This window comes from Pelobates fuscus, chromosome 3 (assembly GCF_036172605.1).
Source record: "Pelobates fuscus isolate aPelFus1 chromosome 3, aPelFus1.pri, whole genome shotgun sequence".
NCBI classification, from domain to species: Eukaryota; Metazoa; Chordata; class Amphibia; order Anura; family Pelobatidae; genus Pelobates; species Pelobates fuscus.
The window spans coordinates 382,111,384-382,133,831 of NC_086319.1; the positions used below are offsets into that span (position 1 = coordinate 382,111,384).

Genomic DNA, 22,448 nt, shown 5'->3' on the forward strand with positions numbered 1-22,448 from the left:
AGCTATCTGTGGATAGGTAGAATGTATATGTTTTGTGCAACAGTTGTAACTGTATACATTTTTATGTATTTTACTGCCATGTGGTTAATGGAGTTTTGCCTCTGTCCTGGGAGATAATTGGATTACTTCCCAATTGTCTCCAGGACAGAGGGAGGGACAATATGATGCATTGTGGGGATGTTTTACCTCTGTGTGTCTGTCATTGGTTCATGTCTGTCCTTTGTCACAGTCTTCCATCTGGTCCCCTAGGGGAGTGTCCACCAGGTGGAAGACCTGCATAAATACTGGGCAGGTAGCCCTCAATAAACCAGACCACTGCTTGGCCCTCAACACGGAGCTCTGTCTCGTCTTTGGGGGGATTTACTGTATGCTGTTAGAGACTGATTGCCAGGAGTGTAAGCCGCTTGGGTGCTTTTCCTGTTCGTCTGCTAGCAGCTATTCGTGAGGTTCCAGTTCGGGAGTTTGGAGCATTCCTTTGTATTCAATTCGGGAGTTTGGTGTTCTGCAGTAGCTGTGCCTGTATCTCTGGAAGGGGGAGATCGACTAAACGGCGGTTTAACCCCTTTTATACCAGGGGTGCCGTTACAATTGGTGGCAAGCGGCGAGATCGTTCCTACAGCCAGAAGGACAGCTACAGGAGACACCATTCCCTGGATTTACAAATTGAGGGCAACGCATGTCTGAGTACAGCGACCCTGACAGCACCAGGATGGAACCAGCAGTGGAGTACAGCTACTCTAGGAGAGAGTTCAATAATATGATGGGATCGCGGCTGAAGTTCTTCGGACCCAATCCAGCTGAGAAATACGTGCAGTCCATGAGGAACCTAGTGTTCAAGAATCTGCAATTCCGGGCAGAAAGAGAAGGTCAGCTGGCACGTTGGGAGGAACTCCAGTGGCAGGTACTGCAGGGAATTGGGAGCCCAGTCTCCACTCCCCAGCGGCAGTGTGATTTATTGGGAATTGGGAGCCCAGTCTCCATTACCCAGCGGCAGTGTGATCTGCAGGGAATTGGGAGCCCAGTCTCCATTCCCCAGCGGCAGTGTGATCTGCAGGGAATTGGGAGCCCAGTCTCCATTCCCCAGCGGCAGTGTAATCTGCAGGGAATTGGGAGCCCAGTCTCCATTCCCCAGCGGTAGTGTGATCTGCAGGGAATTGGGAGCCCAGTCTCCATTCCCCAGCGGCAGTGTAATCTGCAGGGAATTGGGAGCCCAGTCTCCATTCCCCAGCGGTAGTGTGATTTATTAGGAAATGGGAGCCCAGTCTCCATTCCCCAGCGGCAGTGTGATCTGCAGGGAATAGGGATCCCAGGCTCCATTCCCCAGCGGCAGTGTGATATGCAGGGAATTGGGAGCCCAGTCTCCATTCCCCAGCGGCAGTGTGATCTGCAGGGAATTGGGAGCCCAGTCTCCATTCCCCAGCGGCAGTGTGATCTGCAGGGAATAGGGAGCCCATTCTCCATTCCCCAGCGGTGGTGGGATCTGCAGGGAATTGGTAGCCCAGTCTCCATTCCCCAGCGGCAGTGGGATCTGCAGGGAATTGGGAGCCCAGTCTCCATTCCCCAGCAGCAGTGTGATCTGCAGGGAATAGGGAGCCCAGTCTCCATTCCCCAGCGGCAGTGTGATATGGAGGGAATTAGGAGCCCAGTCTCCATTCCCTAGCGGCAGTGTGATCTGCAGGGAATTGGGAGCTCAGTCTCCATTCCCCAGCGGCAGTGTGATCTGCAGGGAATAGAAAGCCCAGTCTCCATTCCCCAGCGGCAGTGTGATATGCAGGGAATTGGGAGCCCAGTCTCAGTTCCCCAGCGGCAGGCTGAGCTACCGGTGGCAGAGACGGTTGGTCCTGTCCCCCAACAACAGAGCTGTTTAGCCAAAGGGGAGACAGTCGGTCTCCCCCTCCAGCAGCAGAGCTGTGTATCTAAAGGGGAGACAGTCGGTCTCCCCCTCCAGCAGCAGAGCTGTGTATCTAAAGGGGAGACAGTCTGTCTCCCCCTCCAGCAACCAGGCTCCAACCAGACTACTCCCGTGGTAGTGCTGGCACCAGGGCAGAGTACCGCTGGTCTCTACCCACTCAGCAACCCACCAAGTCAGCTTACCAGTCCCCCACACAGCCATGGTGAGGCACCTGGACATGGACAAGTTTCTCCTCTACCCAGGTGTAGTAACCAGTTATTGTGGGTGGGCTGTATTACTGTTGGTGCTTTGTGGGTGGGCTGCTGGACTAACCAGGGCACTGACCGGCAGGAGGTTAGATACCCTGTTTGTCTGGAAAAGGGGAAAGATGTTTCGAGACCAATCTCGCCACATTGCATTGGAGAAGCCTGGTTGCCCGCCTGTTGCCTCTGGACTATGGCCCCATGTTAAAAAGCCTTCTTTTCCACTGCAGAAAAGGCTTGTTCGTGCCTTTCTGCCCGGCGGTTGGTATATTCAATCTACCGAACAAACAACCGAATGACTGGACCACCTGTATTGGGAGTGTGTCGGCAATTTACCTCCCAGAAGCTGCGGTTAACTGCAGCTTAATTGACAAATGCTGGGTGGCCTTTGTTCGTTTGCCGAACACGTGGCGGCGGGCATTTTAAAGTCCCGAATGGCCAGCGGTGTTCAGCGCCCAAACTATGGAACTGGAAACGTACAGTTATTTGCGCGAACACCGCTGAACCGTCATTTAACCGGATGCCTGTTCATTCGGTAGTTTAAACCGTGTGAACAGCATTACCCCAGATAGCCATGCCATGGAGCCTATTCGTGTAACGAAAGACTATGGAAAGACTTTGGCTCCATGGCGATTTAAATGTATGTATATGATCTGAGCGCCATTCGGTAATAATGTGCGCTCAGATCTAAGCTATCTGGGGATATGTAGAATGTGTATGTTTTATGTGATAAAAGTAACCATATGTAATTTTATGTCTTTTTACTGAAAATGTGTGTAATGGAGTTTTGCCTCTGTCCTTGGTGATAATTGGATTACTTCCCAATTATCTCCAGGCCAGAGAGGAGGGATTGTGATGCATTGTGGGATTGTTGAAATGTGTAAGTCTGTGATTGGTCCTTTTATCCTTTGTGTCCCAGTCTTCCATCTGGTCCCTTAGGGGAGTGTCCACCAGGTGGAAGACCTGCATAAAAGCCGGGCAGGTAGCCCCAGTAAACAAGATTCTGCTTGACCCTCAAAACGAAGTGTCATCTCGTTATTGGGGGAATTGGATTGTAAGCTGATTGTATGCTTTTCCTGTTCGGCTGTTTCCAGTGTTCGTGTGTTTCCTGTTCGGGAGTTGGAGGATTCGTGTAGTTTGCAGTTCGGGAGATTGGTGCTTGCAGCAGCTGCCTGTGCATTGGAAAGGGGAATATCGCCTAAACGTTTTTTTTTTACCTCTTGTGTGCAAAACAGTCCGTTACATGTGGCCTTCAAGGTTGAGTCTTAACGTTGATAAACTGCTGGACAGATTGTCATGAATGTCTCTGTCGCAAAGGTCTACTCATATACCCCTCCAGTGAACATGCAAACATCTTGACTATTCTTGTAAAGCCAGACTTTTCATCTGCATGACATTTTTAGACGGTTCCCTGCTTCTAGTTAGGTGTAATATGGAAGTTCTTGTCTTACCTCTCTTCTGATGCTTTCACTTCTGCAACATTTGAATTTTCTTCTTATGTAATTTCACTATGTATTATTTTGTCAATATCTACATTTTATCAGGGTTACTGTTGATCGAGCATGCAGAATAGTATCACACCTAGGACTAAGGATAACGTTTAACCGGACTTTAGAATGGCCAGACTTAACGTACCTGAGAATAGTCAAAGTACTTGCCGAGGTCAGGGACACAGAAAGACACAACGATGGAGAAACCAAAAGTCAAGGATACCAGAAATCAGGGAAGTCAAAACAAAGCCAAAGTCAAATACCAGAAAAAAAACATGATCAGGAACATGCTCTTGGATAACCAGCTAGTGGAAACCACGACAGGGCACTGATATAAAGGAATTTGGGTTTAAATAACCCTGCTTAGGCTGTAATTGGCTGTCTCTGACGTGACGTCGCACGTTGGCGCCATCTTTGATGTGGGCAAAGGTAAGTTCTTTATAATAGTCCGGTCCTCAGCGGCTGGCATTCCTAAGAACTTGCACCCGCTGGGGACCGGAATGGAGGGAGAACAAGCAGCTACCTGCCGGGGCCAAGGTAAGTCTGAAACACCTCTATCGGTGTGGCTGCTTAGTTTGTGTGCAGCCATGCCGGCAGAGGAACCAGGAGCCGTGATACATTTATATGGAATTTTGTACTTCTGCCCATAGTTTTTCTTCTTTATTCAGAACAAAGTAAATTGTAAAAAAACAACTTAAAAAACAACTGTTTTTTAAACTTTTGTCTGCATGGAGTTAAATACAGTGCAAACACAACTCCACCAGACCTTCCCGTGATTGCCCTAGCCACAAAAACAGCTGGCTGATCTTGAAGAGATGATGATGAACGAGTCAGTCAGTTTCTTCCCGTGGTTTGATTTAAGCCTACATTTTTTTTCACCTCATCCATAGGATCAGAGTGGACATCCACTTCTTTCACGGGGTGACAAAGGACCTAAAACTACCAAGTAAAATTAGTCAAACCATTTGCCCAACACACCTCCCACCATGGACTGTACCATTACAGCAAATCCACAATCTAACACAATGTTTGGAACACTGGTCTGTTGAACCAGATGCAGTACATTATTTGTTGATCATGTTCATTATAGCGTTCTGTAGTAGGGGGAATTATTGGGTAAATTGATTGATCTAACAAGATTTTCGATTGAAAGAGCTGTTTACTCTCGTCATGGCTTTGGAGGCTATGTGGCTTGGGTGTAAGAAAGAATTTGGTTTGCCTAAGATTTGAACAGACTCAGTGTAGAAAAGACATGTCTAGCAACAAATATTAGCAGGGTGGTAAATATCATTATTGGGGGATATTTTGACATTGGGGAAATCTGATTTCAGTCAGTGTCAGGTCTCTCTGCAATGAGGCCATTTGCACTAGGTGGGGGAAAAGTGTGTGTTTTGTTTGACGTCTGAAGGCTTAGCCCACCAACAACAATTAACAAATGCATACTTATTCAATCACAGACAAAACATTCTGGAATGTTGTGTGAAAAATAAATAATATAAATATTATCATTATGCTACATTGGCCTGAGTTATGATAATATGTGGGTGGACACAAGTAATATCACCTTGGGTATCATAGTGCATAGTGATGTGCATTAGTAGTATCTCTAATGAAGTCCTAGCTACAACATGTACTATAATAATATTGCGGTTAGCGCAACGCTTATTGATACTCTTTTGAGATTTGCAGAGTTTCTGTGTAAAGGTTCCTCTGTGTGCTGGTTCCTTAGATCATGGCCACAATTCTCATTCTACGTTCACAAAAAGTGATTAATCTCCCTCCTTAAAATGATTTTAGGACTCACTTTAACAAGTTCAAGAAACACAGCAGTGAACATGACATCAAAATCCTGGTGCTTCAGTGGGAGGAATCAAAGATGGAGCTGGTATCATGGGAGATACATCTCATCGCAGGCAGACATGGTGTACTAAGTTAGCTACTGCATCCTTACCTCAAATTAAAGATAACTCTTTTAACCGGTCAACTTGTAATACGAGAAGAACATAATTTCATTTCATATTCTGTTAAGTACTGTCTTTCACAGCTCACACTCAATGCTTGCTTAGAGCTTATCCTATGCATAATCAAGCATGGGTTGGTACAAAGGTTGGCCTTTGGGGCGAAAATCGTGTCCATTTCATGATGCTTCATTTTGAAACATGCAAGATGGCGCTGTGGAATATGTCACTGAGTTTCCTCAAAGAAAGAAACAGGCACAAGGTGTTAAAATTAAAGATCCCATCTATACCCTGTCTTGAGTAAAAAAAAACACCATCAATTTGAGGGAATCTCGTCATACAGATTGGGTTAATTTGTTACACACTGTCCCATATCTTGATAACTCATAGGGCACATATCACATTTGCATACAGGCCACTTCTTTTTAACTGTGTCACTGTGCCAATTTCACCCCATCCACGCAGGCATGAAAACCAATAAAAGCTTAGATATGTTTTGTCTAGGGACAGAACCATATGTAGTGTTTGCCTATGGCTGTCTCGGATGTTAATTTGCCTATCGTCTTTCACCATACTCCTCTTATTTCCCACTTGGGGAAATTCAGGCAGATACACAAAGTCACAGACACACAAATAATAAGTCTCTGTTTTACAACGACAATGTAAAGCAGTTTACTATTTATTCCTTTTTGTCTTTTAAAATGCATCAAAACGTCTTTATTTTTATAGATTTTTTTTTTCTATTTTTTCATTTTTTCTAAAATCAAACAGGAAAAAAAAGGCAGGATTAAAAGTAAAATAGCCTGCATTTATCAGGGGCCATTAAAAAAAAAAAATACAAATAAAAGTTTATATATATTTTTTTGACAGCATAATCCTTTCTTTTAAACAATGGTCTTAATTAACCCTGTCTTTTCCATGAGAGCTAAAGAAGATTTGTTCTACATATGCTGCTTTTAAAATTAAGGGTGGGATACCCATGCAACAAGGGGGGTTAAATGAATTCAAAAACCTTCCCCTACAGTGGCGAGCTGATATTTTAAATACTGATTTCAATAAGAACACAAACACGTAATTACGACATTTTTTTTTTATATTGGTATGCAAAATATTTCATTAAGAAGATTTATGGAGAATATTCCAACATTTTAGTAAAATTATACCGATTTGTGGTTTAAAAAAATAATATTGTCAAAATGCCAGGTTTCTATTATTGAATTTGTAATATATGTATTCCTTATTTATGTCCTGTGATTCTACACGAAGTAGGTTATAATAACCTACCTACGAAAATTTAGAGAAGTTTACAATTGATTTTTAATTAAAGTCTGTTTTATTTTGGGTCTACAGGAAAATTACTATTATTATGCCAGAACACAAAAATGTGCCATTGTGCCATTTGCTTAATTTCCATATAATTGCACCACCGGAAACAGAAATCATTTTGGGGGGAGGGGGGGGGTTGCACAGAGTGACATATTGTTGGGGAATGTTAAACTGTATTCATCACCCATTGGTCTGCCTTAGGTAAAATTACATAAATTAAGTATTTATCATTATACTACAGTATTACTGTGTTATCCAATACACAATACTAGCATCAGCAATTTAGCATTTTAAAGTTTTGGAATGAACTCCCATTAGCCAGATGCCATTTAATAATGTTATATTATTAAATGTGTCAAATCATAGTTTTCAGAATTGTTGTTTGAAGCAAAATTTGTGGTCAGACTAAACAACAGGATTAACATGGCACGGGGAAGACTCGGGATTGAAAAGGGCAAATCTTTAAAAATCCCACTTGGTCTAAAATATTCAAATCTTGGAAGCTCCTCCCAAATTGAAAACAATCAAAACTAGGAAGTCCTTTAGGTATAAAAACGTAAAATATGGGGAAATCCCAGTATGTGGTCTTATTAGCCCCATATTTGACTCTAGGCTGGGCCAACACAGTTGAGCCACTCTATACTCTTCTGCTAGCCAAACTTTATTTTTCTGTATTTCCACCAAATATGTTGACTGCTGCCAGGTCAAACTCTGTTATTTATCGACTTCCAAGCGAATTTCCATTACCAATGTAAGTTAAACTGCTTTGAAACACAGATTAAGCCATACACACTGATCAGCCACATTAAAACCACTGAAAGTTGAAGTGAATAACATTGATTATATCATTACAATGGCAGCTGTTAAGGGGTAGGATATATTAGGCAGCAAGTGAACAGTCAGCTTTTAAATTTCATGTGTTGGTAAAGTTTGCAAAAGAAAAGACCCGAGTGACAGTGACAAGGGCTAAATAGTTATGGCTAGATGACTCTGTTAGAGCATCTCCAAAATGCCAAGTCATGTGGGGTGTTCCTGGTACCAATGTTTACCGCCAAAAGTACATTCAATTGGGACGTAAGCATCAGAAGAGGACCATGGAGCAATTGAAGAAAATTGCTTGGTCTGATGAATCACATTTTCTTTTGGATACCTGGAGAAAAGATGGCAGCAGGATGCAGTATGGGAAGAAGGCAGGTCAGAGAAGGCAGTGTTATGCTTTAGGCAATGTCCTGGCATTCATGTGGATGTTACTTTGACATGTACCCCCTACCTACAGATTGTTGCAGACAACGTACACCATTCAACAGGATAATGCACCCTGTCACACCACAAAAAATGTTCAGGAATGGTTTGAAGAACATGACAAAGAGTTCAAGGTGTTGCGCTGGCCTCCAAATTCTCCAGATTTCAATAAGATAGAGCATCTATGGGATGTACTGGAACAACAAATCCAATCCATGGTGTCCCCACCTTACAACTTGCAGGACTTAAAGGATCTGCTGCTAATATCTTGATGCCAGATATCACAGTACACATTCAGAGGACATGTTTCACACCTCGATGCATGACAAGTGTTTTGGAAGCACGAGGGAGACCTACACAATATTAGGCAGGTGGTTTTAATGTTGTGGCTGATCAGGGTATGTTTTAATTCCTGTTAACACCAATCCCATGTATGAACTTTCTTAGTTTATATGTAATAAATATCCAGACATGTAGATACATGTTTGGGTGATCAGAGCTCCCATTTAACTGGGGGCAGTTCTAAAATATACATAATTTTAATTAATGCCCAATATTAATTTTCTATATGATTTCCATATTAAATAAAAGGGTTGGTCAAGCCTGCAACATGTCTTCACAAATGTCTCCACTGAACACAGGATCCTGGTCTTAATATTTATTTCTGACAATATCGATTAAAACAATGCATTTTAAAATTGGAAACTGCTTTGCTCATAATGTGTATATAAGCAGATTTCAGTATCTTAATTTTATTTTATTTTTGTCGTTTTCTGCCCACAAACCAAGTTGGAGACAGAAGAAGTGACTAAAGTGGTCTTTCTAACCCCAAAACATCTTAATTTCAACCAAGTTGATTTAATAGCTGGAGTCCCTGGGCGATATCTTACCTTAAGATGTTCTATTGTTTTTTTATTTTCTCTGACTGGGCGCAGGTGACTGGCTGAGAATGTTAGCTAATGCAGGACGTACTGTTACTCGCTGATTCAGTACATACTCGCTAATCCAATACTTACTGTATTCGTTATGGGCAGCCAGGAATAGACGGAGAGTGTTGGCTGTTTCTCTCAGCCAATCATTGACACCTAATGTTTCCTTTGCTCAGTACAGTAGCCAAGCAGAGAAGTAAAAAAATAAGCACTGGCACTTGGGGAGCAGCTTCTGTGTTAAACTATTTCAAAACCATTAAACCACTTTCAAGTAACACCCAGACCTCTAAAGCACTTTAGCGTGCCGAAATGCTTTACATGTGAGTCCTCGTGTTTAAAAATATTTTGTAAAAAGTGATCATCCAATAGTAGGTTTGATGAATTGCCCCTTCCGGCTTTCAAGAAGACAACGGTCCTGTTACTTCCTGGTTTGTTTAGCGCAGTGGAGCTAAACTCCAGAGGCAGCAATTGCCCAGAGCACCTGCCTTGCAAAGACTTCTCATTGAGCTGCATTGGTAAGTCTCCGATTGGACAGAAATAGAAAGTGTGTGCGGGGGTAACATATTTTTCAAGTTGTTTTTAGATATACCCCCACTAAAAATAAAATGCATAATTAAATGTATGAATGTTTTCATTTGGGGGATACATACTAACAGTGATTTAATAAATGTTTATTTTGTAGTTTGGCAGTGGAGTATCACTTTAAAGGGACACTCCAGGATTGTTTTCCTGGCACTGCAGGACCTCCCAATCCCCGGTTGCTGAAGGGGTCAAAACCCCTTCAGTCACTTACCTGAGACCTCCACCGATGTTCCTCGTCGCTGCTTCTTGGTCCGCCCACGCTCCTCCCCGTCACCACATCATCCGGCAGGGGGAGACAGATCCCGCCCGCTGGTGGGGGAGACCTAATGCGTTTCAATGCTTTCCTAGGGGGATTTTAGCCATGCTGGAGGTCCTCACATAGCGTGAGGACGTCCAGCGATGCTATAGCACAGAAAACTTGTGCTATAGACCAGGAAGTGCCCTCTAGTGGCTGTCTAGTAGACAGCCACTAGGGGAGAACTGAACCCTGCAAGGTAATTATTGCAGTTTATAAAAAACTGCAATAATTACACTTGCAGGGTTAAGGGTAGTGGGAGTTGGCACCCAGACCACTTCAATGGGCAGTAGTGGTCTGGGTGCCTGGAGTGTCCCTTTAAGGTAAGATGGCTGCCAGGGACGCCAGCACTAAGACGAAGTTGCTTTAAAGGAAGAAAGTTTCTTTGAATTAGGAATAACAATTGTCAGGACATCAATAATTTGAAATCCTTCAGGTTTTAGCCACGTGGAATAGGGAACAATGGTTAAATATTTACTGTTAGAGAAGCTACAACAATCTCTTTATATAGAGTCAATATTACAATCAAAATATACCCTCAATGGCTTAAAGATTGTTTGACACCAAATCAGTCTATATGCTTTCTTAATAAAGGCACGTAGAACTTACATTTACTGTTGCAAAAATTAGCTGAGCAAAATGAATGAAATATAAATTAAATTGGAACTTTCATGAAAGATTTTATTTAATGTGTTGTAGCTTATAGTAATATATGCTACTTTGCAAAATCCTAAAATCCTTAAACCTTTAGCCTTAAAGCTGTTGGGCTTTTATTCATTAATTGAACCATTCTTGAAGGCATCTCTCTTAGTGCAAGTCAGTCACAGTGCATATTAGGCTGCTGTCAGTGGTCCAAACAGTTAGAGAGACCTTCTGCTGCCGTAGAATACTCAGTGAGCACAGCAGCTCCCACTGGTGGGAGGACCAAAACACACTAATATATTATTATTAATAAAGCCTACAGCCAGGACAACGGTACAAAGAAGCATAGATTAATATATGTTACTACATTGTGAAAAACAAATGTTATGGGGTAAGCGTTTTATGAATGTTCGATTATCAGGATACCCCTGTTAGAGGCCATCATAAGAATTATTTGGAAAACCATCTGGAGATATATATAATAAATTTAATAAACACAGAGATGGGCGCTCAAGATAATATAATAGAGGCAAAGGTCTAATGCTAAATAATTTGAAATGATACTGTCACGGAGTTATCTTGTTCCTAGTTTTCTCAAGGAATCCTACAGTCTTCAGCATGGATCACATTTGAGCAATAATGTAAAGTTGTAGATTAGCATGCTTGGTTAATATAACCAGTTAAAAGATATCTTAAATTAAAACCTGCAGTGCAATCATATGGAGGTGCAGTTTTAGAGCAAGGGGTTTCTTGTCTGATAACCCCAAACCAAATGAATCATTTTATAACACAAGACATGGATGGTAATAAACTTCATTGTGAACTGCTTTGTTTTTGAAATAGGTCTTTATAAAATATCAAGTAGTGACAAAAAAGAGGTATTATTTTGTGCTGCACGCATCTATGTATAAAGGTTTGACCACATTTTACTGTAATGCTTTTATTACTTATTCCATCATAAGACATCCACATGTATCCCATATGCAGGTTATTACACTTCTGTCTGAAATATTCTGCAACCTGACATACGAATTGTGTTATCCCTCCTCCACGGTGATGAAACACTTTATTTATAGTGCAAACGGATAAATGCCACATAGTGAGTAAATCTCAAAAATGAAGGACGTTACATTAAGCCTGTATTACAGACATGTTGTACGTATATATTATTTAATCCTCTGTGTGCATATGTCGCACGATGATGACATCATTAGTACAGTTACATTACACATCTGCAGCACTGTCCATGAACTTCCTGGTAGACATGTTACAAAAGAAGGCATGATGGGGAGGGACAGCAATCCTTTAACATTCCCAATGTTGCATGCAGAAGTAGACATTTTTCATTGGCATCTTTTAACTAAACACTTTTTTTATTTTTTTTTTATTTTTGCAAAACACGTCTATGGCACAACAACGCTTGTAGACTATAACTGCCAACAATCTAATGACCAACTGTTTGGTCAATGATCTTGGGAAGTGTAGTCAACAGCAGCATCAGTGCCAAAGGTTGCATTTTCCCTCAACATGTGCGTATAAACACATACCCGAGCGAAATCCTTTATCAGATGTGCTGTTACGTCTTTGAATTAAAACGATATTTAAGACTGCATAGTTTATTGCAGGAGGCAAGGCAACTCATATCTCACCTCCCTTGTTCTCTAAACAATATTCTACATCATCATTTACCCTATACTTTTATTGGTGCGTTTCTAACCCTCCTGCTCCTATGATGTCATTAAGTACCAAATTAGGTCAGAAACCAAAATGACTTGGCTCTGCAACCCTTTAAACAAAATCTACTCTTCAGTTATATATTTTATTCTTTGTAGCAGGCACATTATTTTGAGGTGTCTGCGTTACAATATAACAATACTTTCCATAATACATTAATATAGGATCTGGCGTATGTGGCACAAATAGACTAGCTCTGTCCCTTGCAAATGTGATTTCCCAACTGCAGTGATGATACGTTCTTGATTAAGGGATCATTAGCTGCAGGTCCAGTGTGCCAAAAACAAATATCTGTAATATGCTCAGAATGGTCAGCACGCCCATATATGTTCATATAAACACCTGCTACTTCTATATATTACATACAGGTACCAAGGTGCTGTTTGGTCCACACATTCACAAGTCCTTCTAAGTAACTGTGACTTAGGTGTGTGACACCACAGTCCCAAACATCCCAGCATTTCTAACATCAAATCTTATCAAACAACAGTTAAGACTTAAATAAAAAATAAAAACAATCCTTTTTAATAGCACTCTGAAAATTAACAATTCTGGTCAAGTAGGCATCGTTCAAACATTACATACATGTAACAAATTGCATTTAAAAATCAGTTTTATTACACTCATCTCTTTAACGTTTTTGAGCACCTCTTTTGCATATTGGCAAGATGGCCGCAGAGGTGTGTGTTTCTGAGCGCACTTTACAAGCATTACCAATAATCTTCAAACAAATGGGTGCTCAACTTTTCATGAACAGTGGGAATTCTTCACACGTTTGTAAAGGATCCTCCACTTTGCTTGGTACCTCTGAAGACGTTTGTAAAGTGTACCGCATTTAGCATGGCACCTCTCATTTGTAAACGGTTTTGTACTTAGCTTGGTACATACTTTGTGAACTTAACTAATATGCGTCAATGAATGCTCGGCTGTGCACCATAGTTTTAAAAGTAGGCCTCACATGAGTCCAAAGAAACCACCAAAGTCCAGTATTTACAGATTACCCAGCTTGTTCTACATGGGCTGTCGATAAAACCTGGACAGCTGACGGTCACGGAGGACAAGTAAGCGAGCAACTGGATTAGAAAATAGGAATGTGCACCTTAGATCACTTTTGAAAATGTTCCTGGTGACAGGGACAATTAAAAAATGGAACTGATGTTAAATCCACTAACCCATTAGTATGTGTTTAGTGAAGGTTATTTAGCAGCAATTTCTGCTCTGATAAATACGTTTACTTTTAATTTAAGGTACACATCCAATCATCAGATTATGTCTCCAGCTGGGTGAAGCAGAGATGGGAGAGGGATGGAGTTACCCAAAGTAATATTTTGCTTTAAGGGAGATTGCTCTTTCAGATAATAAATTCATGCTGAATAAGGCAAGCAGGTCCATTTGTAAAGCAGTACACAGCACAGAAGGTTTCACAGAGCTGCACAGGTCAAGTCCTGCAGCAGCAATGGCTGACCAGTGGCACTCCTAATTGCCATGAGCTATTGTTCCGATGCTGTACAGCTAATTGGTTGGCTGAGCAGCATGGCGTACCAACAGAAAACCATTGCTGCTCTATTGGGCTGCTAATAGCTCAGGGTTTAAAAGCATCTGCTTCAGCAAACACAGAGGCACCAACTTGCAGCTCTTCTAATAGAAACCTACAACCCCCACAATCCTCTGCCAGCTGTTAAAGAATCATGGGAGATGCAGATCCATAGTATGTTTTTTCTGCATTCATAGAGGTATAGATTGAAACCACAGATTAAAAAATAAAATAAGAAAAAACACACAACAAAAAAATCCCACTAAAAGTCTCTGTGCTTCTAAACAGACACCTTGATGAATCTGAGCTGCTAGCGCCCCCTGCAGTCCTGACGCAGTACACCTCTGGGTTATTGCATAACATTTTTTAAAATGATAACGTCCTTTTAAAGGTGAGGTAAGGTAATACTAGCTATGGGCACATTTAGGATAATTGCGTCACTACACAACAAACTATAGATACACCTCACTGGTTAAAAAAAAGTCAACGGTTCGACTCCTGCTTTAGCCACTCCCTGTCATGCTGGAAAGAAAAAAAGTAACAGAACAAATTGTCAGCTCGCCACTTGGGAACAGATTCCTGTTTTTTCATCCTCTCTCACTCTTTTTTTAAATTCAATATATTTATATATATATTTAACATTTTTGCCATTTATTATATTCATGCATCCGCCACACTCCGGATCTAACATTTTTCAAAGTCGGAAAAAAAGCTTTTTAAAATAAGCAACGCAATTCATTTTTTTTTTTCTTTTCTTTTTTTTTTTTTTAATGTCTCGGTTTTTGGGACTGTCAAGCAAAAAAATCAGATGTTTTTTAATCAAATGCTGCTTTTTTGTTTGTTTTTTCTCCAACTTTTTTTGTCTTTTTTTTTTGTAGTTTTTTTTTTGTTTTTTTTTGTTAATTTTCTCATTTCCGCAGGCAATATGAACAAGTATGAGTGTTAAACACCCGTGTGTGCGTGTGCATCTGCGTGCTCTCTCCATAACATTAACCAGCACACGTTATATCCAATCCTTTGGATGATAAAACTCATCAATACAAATTGAAAAAAGATAAATAAATAAACTAAAATAATAATACCATTTTTGTACATATTTTTTTTCCAAAAGTTCTCTGCAGCTTTTTAAAATTCTCACGCCATTTTTGCGTTTTTAATTTTTTTTTCTTCTTCTTCTAGGTGGGAAAATTCGACCAAAAAGAAAATGGTTCAGAATTGAGATATCAAGGAGATGCCCAGAGAAGAGGGGGGAGGTGGTAAACTTGTAGCTGTATCCTCCTGAGTGATATCTACTCTCTTTCAAAATACATAAGCCCTCCCAAAATATACTGTATTATAAAAAGCATGCTGTGACGATGTCCTTCCTAATCCCAAAATGTGGAAGGAACGAAAGGAGGGTTCTCTTTTTTTGGTGGAAATTTTTCATTTTTTGGGGGGCATGTATTTCTCCTCCCCTGTTTTCATCCAGTTTGCACATGTCTTTGATTTCCCTGCTAGATTGAAGTTTTTTTTTTATTTATTTTTTATTTTATGTAAATATATATATATATATTCCTTTATTTAGATATATTTATATATATATTTGTATTTTTAGCACCAGTCGTCCTCCTCACTCTCACTGTAACGTTCGTGACGAGATTTTGTGGGTCGCGGGGTCCCATGGGAGTAGCCGTTGGGCAGCCTGCGCCCATGTGGCGAAAGAGGGGGTCCCCCCCCGGAGTCGGCAGTCCTGGAGGAGCGCTGGTCACAGGGATGGGGGCCTTCATAGGAGGAATCTCGGTAAGGGCCGCTGTGCCTGCATCCAGCGCGGGGCGCATCAGAACAATGTCCTCTGGTGTGGCGGTGGGATCGGGGAGAGTCATTGTGAGTAGCCCATCTCTCATTGCCTCCTGGGTGGCTCTCACACTGAGGATACCTCCTTGAGAGTGGGGCAATTCTGCAAGGGCTCTGATGTTGCTGCTGGGGGGGACAGACGCTGGCAGGCCGGCGGACCACTGGAGAGTAGGTAACGCGTGGCCTGGGGGTTGGGGGCAGCTGGGGCAGCTGTCGCCTTCCTCTGCGGGGTGTGCTGGCCCCAGAGGTTGAGGGCACGGGGCTGCCATCCACTGAACTACTGCCCTACACAAAAATCCAAACAAAATGGGAATTCAAGAGCGAGAGAAAACACGAAGAGGAGACACGCAAGGGGTAGGATATACAAGACACAAGAGGGAAGAGAGAGAAATGATGGAAAAGAGAAAAGGTAGGTTTGATGTTGGATAATAAACACGAGAAGGAGAGTTATGAAATAAGGGAGGTAAAACAGATGTGAAAATGGAAGATCGGACAAAAGTCAAGGAAAATTAAGTAAGACAGTAATGCCAGATGAAAATAAGGAAAGAGAAGACAAGGAAGGCAGAAGAGAAGCCACAAAATCAAAGACAAAACAAAGGGGCAGACCAACAAGAGATTTGAGAAAAGAAAAACATTCACAAGAGTGGAGGAAGATGAGTGTGTAGGAAAAGAATAACCCAGACAAGCAGATAACAGAATGTGAATTAGAAAGAAGCGAGAAAGGAAAGAGGGAGGGTGCCCTCACACACAGAAAGGGGTTCAGGGAGGGTTAAAAGGAAAGAAGGGTGAGGATGCCACAGCGACAAAGAAATAAAAAAAATAACGGAAAAAGTGGAAGAGAGATGGATTTTCTGTAAGTTTTTGTGCAGGAACAAGCAGATTGAGCAAAACAAGCAGGGGGTAGAGACAGAAGATCCAACCAAAATGGGAGGAGGCAACAAAAACAAAGCCCCCATCCAGGCTACCCCACTTTTCTTCATCCCACCCCATTCCCTTTAAACTACAGGGACAATTGCAATCTCCTTTAGAGTTATGAGCAGCAAGAGAAACATGGCATTATGGGAAGCTGATACCCCAGCGGGGAGGGGGGGAATGGTGGGCAGCAGGTAGTGAAAGGAAAAACACTAGAGTAGGGAGGGAGGATGGAATGAGGGGCATCACTGGCACCCCCCACAACCGAAAATAAAGTCAAGAAAATAAGAAAGGGGGAAATGGGGAGATGACAGAGGGCAACATTTTATAAAGGTTCTTATAACCCAATCCCCAATGTCGGATTATAATTTCAATATGCTTATATATATTTATATATATGTATACACCCAACTTTGGGTAATGAGCTCCTATTTTAACAAAGAAAATGCTGCTGATAACCTTTCCCACAATCTAAAACAGTGATGGCGAACCTATGACACGGGTACCCACACCAGCGCTCAGTGTCTGCCCCCACAGGGTGGCCTACAATCCTGGAGGCCCAGGGTGCACCATAGTAACCCGTCTCAGATAATGATGATATCTATAATTAAGCATTAAGTGAAGCAGAAATAGGCTGCAGTAGGGAGAGCACAACTTCAGAAGGGGAATAGGAAAATAGAGGAGCGTCTATTCTACATGGGGAAAACATAAACGTGGAAATAAAAGGTGGGATGCGGACACACTTTCCTAATATGTAAAACATGGAGCAGAGGGAACAGATCTTTTAAGGGAAGTGATATTGTGGGCAAACGGATGAATAACAAAGAGGACTGGCAGTAGGACAGTTATATTGAATATAGTGAATATTGAGATCGAACGAGTAGAAACTTTGAGTAAGAGTGAAAAGGGTTTGTAAGCGTTACTGATATGGAAATCAGTGAGGGGGGAAATTGAGCTGAGGTAAATGGGGAAAAAGTAAAATGGAAGACAGGAGCTCAAATAGAGAGAAGGAGATGAAATAGAGCAGGGAATATATAATGAGAAGACAGACAAAGAGGTAGATATGCGTTCAGGAAGTAAACGCATAAATGGGGAACTTCAATGAGGAGAGCTGAACACTGAAAATGAAAGGGAAGAATGGACTGTAATGAGGAAAAAGGGAATGAAGAATTGCTCTGGGTACTTTCAGATTTAAATAATACACTGTAGAAAATTGGGCACTAGGGCTAAAACCATTCGCCATCACTGCTCAAAAACCTGTTCAACTACCAAGATCTACAGGACTGTCAGATGGACAATACTAGACTATAATAGCTCATCACTACAGGACTGACAAGCAGTGTTGCCTCTAAGCACTTTTTTTGTGAGCAATACAGCACTGAAACATTACAGTAAAATACAACTACAAGCTATTGTTTCCATGGGAACAAGAGAAATGTATAAACACTGGAAATTGAGATTGTTAAAAAAAACCTTTATTTTATTTTTTTAAATGTTTCAGTCCTGGATTGCTCATAAACAAATTGTACAGTAAACATTGATCCTTAGTGTTTCCCCACTAAATCATGTCCATAACACATTCATTACCCACATTTGAGGAGGTGTGACCCACCTGTCTGTGTGGGGCATAGTCTCTGCCCGCACTAGGCGAGCGGGAATTTGGCCTTCCATACTCCAGTCGCTCCCGATCTGACCCGGCATGGTGGTGGTGGTGATGATGGTGGTGGTGATGATGATGGTGGTGCTTTCGATCTCGGGTACGTCCACGCTCCTCAGAAGGTAGGTCACATGACTGTGTTGTGGTACTAAGCTCTGTACCAAGACCTGAAATTAAAGAAGTGATTAAGGTGAAATGGTTAAGATACACCATGGAGCTGGCACAGGAAACACCATGGATGTAGCGAAGGATACACCATGGGATTAGAACAGGATACACCAAGGAACAAGCACAGGATACACCATGGAAGTTGACATGATGAATCTAGCACAGAATAACAGAATAGAACTACCATAGGATACACCATGGATCTAGCACAGGACACCCCATTAAACTATTGTAGGATACACCATGGGACTATAACAAAATGTGCCATGGCGCTAGCCAGGATACACCATGGAACTCGCACAGGATACACCATGGAACTATATAAATCAGGGAAACCTCATGTGAGAATCCCTGGTTTGGTATTTCATAACACTAAGTAATTGATTGAATGAAATGTCTTCAACAGTAACAATGTGTGAGAAGATTGCTGCAATATAGCAAAAGATCACCATCTAACAGTCTGTTCAATGATATAACAGGCTTTATTTATCCAATGCCAAAAATAAACATAAAACTAATAGTTGTATCTATATGATAATTAGATATAGTGATCCTAAAAATCAAGCCAACAGGTAATATATTGTTACTTTATATTCCCTATTAGTATAATAAACATCCCTTCAGAATCATTTAATAATTACAATGTCCAAATAATCTGGAACATTCGTTGAAAAAGGAGAGGGGAGTTTAATTGAAAAAAACAAACAAACACTATTATAATAGGGAGAGATCACCTAAATTGTCAATTGGCTGTAATGGTAATACAGGGGATTATTGGAGTAAAAAAGTAGGGTAATATTAGTAAGATAAGTATACAAAGCGAGATGATATTGGAAGATTTGGAAAGAGAGAAGGAGGGATAAGGTAAGTAACTTTAGACACAGCTTAGTTAAGTATGATGGTAATCAAAGGTAGCAATTGTCTGGAGGCTTAAAAGTGCCTATTTCTATACATATATGTTGCTCCGTATCCTGCAAAAAGTCCACTTACCTATAGTCTGGACTATTAAATATAATCGCCAAAATCCCTCAAATGCTGCACCTTCAAGGGTGCAAAAAACCCAGAAATAAGTATAAACTCCTGCACCTACACGGGTTCTATTAGTGCCTGATACTGATATACTATAGCACCTTCATGGATGCTAATGGTATAAGACCAGGGCCGGTGCAAGGATTTTTGCCACCCTAGGCAAAAAAATGTTTGCCTCCCCCACCCCACATGTGACATCACAATGCCCCACCCATATGATCTGCCATATGAACTAATGCCAGTGCTTCCAAAAAATGTGTTTACATTAAAAAGCCTGCAGGGACAGGCTAAAGACACCAGAACCACTTCATTAAGCTGCAGTGGTTCTAATGGCCTATAGTGTCCCTTTAATGTGAGGTAAATTAGAGCTTAATGTCACTAATAATATACTAGATTGCCTACTTACAACCAGATGAGGATGGTGATGGGCTCTGGCTGCAGTTTGGCTCCACTGGTCTGGTGTAGAACAGGATCTCTGGAGGCTGTTTGTAACTGTGGTCACAAAATTCAATGTTCTGGGAGAACAGGAAGCAGCTCCATTTTTGGGGGCCACTTACACAGCTCAAGGTCTGGGCCCCAGGGCCTGACCGTGAGTATGCCCATAAGGCCCACCCATAAGTCCACCTACATGTTCCACCCATGAGTTTGCTCACAGGGAGTGGAGTGTGTAGGGAATTTGTTATGTGTTGTTGTAGAGGATCTAATGTGTGTGCTTATCGAATTTAGTGTATAGGGATATCAGTTTGTGTAGGTGATGCAGTGTGTTTGTGTGTAGTGGAAGCAGTGTGTTTCTGTGTAAAGGATAGAAAGCAGTGTGTCTTTGTGTATAAGGGATGTATTGTGTGTTTCTGGTTGTATGTAAGGGATGCATTGTGTGAATCTGTGTTTGTATGCATAAGGGATGCAAGGTGTGTTTCTGTGTATGTAAGGGATGCAGTGTGTGTGTCTGTAAGGGGTGCATTAAAAGAGATGAATTGTGTTTCTGTGTGTATGTAAGAGAAGCAGTGTGTGTTTGCATGTGTGTAGCTATGCATTGTGTGTTTCTGAGTATGTATAGAGATGCATTGTGTGTGTGTGTGCGTGTAGTGTGAATGAGCTCCCTGTCCCGCCCCCTGTCCTATAGAGCTCTCCCTTCCGTCCCTTAGAGCTCTCCCCTGCCCCTTAGTGGTCTCTCCTCTCCCCCCCAGCGGTCTCTTCTCACACCCCCCCTCCCTGTGTTCTCCTTACTCCCCCCCTCTCCCCCTCACCGTGTGTTCTCCTTACTCCCCCCCTCTCCGTGTTCTCCTTACTCCCCCCCTCACCATGTGTTCTCCTTACTCCCCCCTCTCCATGTGTTCTCCTTACTCCCCCCTCTCCATGTGTTCTCCTTACTCCCCCCTCTCCATGTGTTCTCCTTACTCACCCCCCCCGTGGTATCTTTACTCAACCCCCCCCCGTGGTCTCTTTACTCACCCCCTCCCTGTGTTCTCTTTACTCCCCCCCCTGTGTTCTCTTTACTCACCCCCATGTTCTCTTTACTAATGCCACCCTCCTCCCTGTGTTCTCTTTACTCCCCCCTCCCTGTGGTCTCTTTACTCCCCCCCTCCCTGTGGTCTCTTTACTCCCCCCCTCCCTGTGGTCTCTTTACTCCCCCCCTCCCTGTGGTCTCTTTACTCCCCCCCTCCCCGTGGTCTCTTTACTCACCCCCCTCCCTGTGGTCTCTTTACTCCCCCCCTTCCCTGTGGTCTCTTTACTCCCCCCCTTCCCTCCCTGTGGTCTCCCTACTCCCCTCCTCCCTCCATGTGGTCTCCCTACTCCCCCCTCCCTCCATGTGGTCTCCCTACTCACCCCCCCTCCCTCCATGTGGTCTCCCTCCTCCCCCCTCCCTCCATGTGGTCTCCCTCCTCCCCTCCTTCCTCCATGTGGTCTCCCTACTCCCCTCCTCCCTCCATGTGGTCTCCCTACTCCCCCCCTCCCTCCATGTGGTCTCCCTACTCACCCCCCTCCTTCCATGTGGTCTCCCTACTCACCCCCCTCCTTCCATGTGGTCTCCCTACTCACCCCCCTCCTTCCATGTGGTCTCCCTACTCACCCCACCCCCCCATCTCCCATTCCCTGTAGCGTTGGTGGCCGAGCTCCTCTCCGGTCCGTGGTACAGGAGCTTCTGTTTCCTGTACCCGGCCGGACTTACAGGAAGTGCACACTGAGTGCTCTAATGGCACCTAGCCAGGAAATATCATGGAACAAGCACAGGACATACCATGGATCTGGCCAGGACATACAATGGAACTAGCACAGGACATACCATGGAACTAGCCAAGATATACCATGGAACTAGCCAGGATATACCATGGAACTAGCCAGGATATACCATGGAACTAGCCAGGACAGATCATGGAACTAGCACGGGACATACCATGGAACTACCCAGGACATAGCATCGAACTAATGCATGATAGACCCAGAAACTAGAGCAGGATACTCTATGGAATTATTGCAGTATATACCATGGAACTAGCACTGGATATACCATGGATTTAGCACAAGATACACCATGGATCTAGCACAAGATACACCAAGGAACTAACACAGGATACACCGTGGATTTAGTACAGGATACACAATGGATCTATAGCACATGATACACTATGGATCTAGCACAATATACACTATGGATCTAGCACAAAATAACCAATGGAACTATCACATGATACACCATGGATCTAATGTAAAATACACCATAAATCTAGCACAGGATATACCATGGAACTATAAAAGAATACAGTATGGAACTAGCATGGGGTAAACAACAGAACTTTTGCAGGATACAGCGTTGAACCATAGCATGCTACATTGTGGAACTAATGCATGATAGACTCAGAAACTAGAGCAGCAGGATACACCATGGAATTATTGCAGGATACACCATGGATCTATTGCAGGATAAACCATGGAATTTGCACAGGATAAACCATGGAATCAGC

The 22,448-nt window shown here is 42.4% G+C and overlaps 1 protein-coding gene across 1 annotated transcript in view; it reads right to left on the minus strand.

The window, feature by feature from the left end:
• Positions 1-15,476: 15,476 nt before the first annotated feature.
• The window catches only part of CACNA1A (calcium voltage-gated channel subunit alpha1 A), a 372,620-nt gene continuing 365,648 nt past the window's right edge, over positions 15,477-22,448 (minus strand). The window contains exons 46-47 of the mRNA XM_063449602.1: positions 18,244-18,455; positions 15,477-16,004 (exon numbers count right to left, since the gene is read on the minus strand). Coding sequence (XP_063305672.1) covers positions 15,477-16,004; positions 18,244-18,455 — 740 coding nt within the window. The remainder of the gene's footprint in view (positions 16,005-18,243; positions 18,456-22,448) is intronic.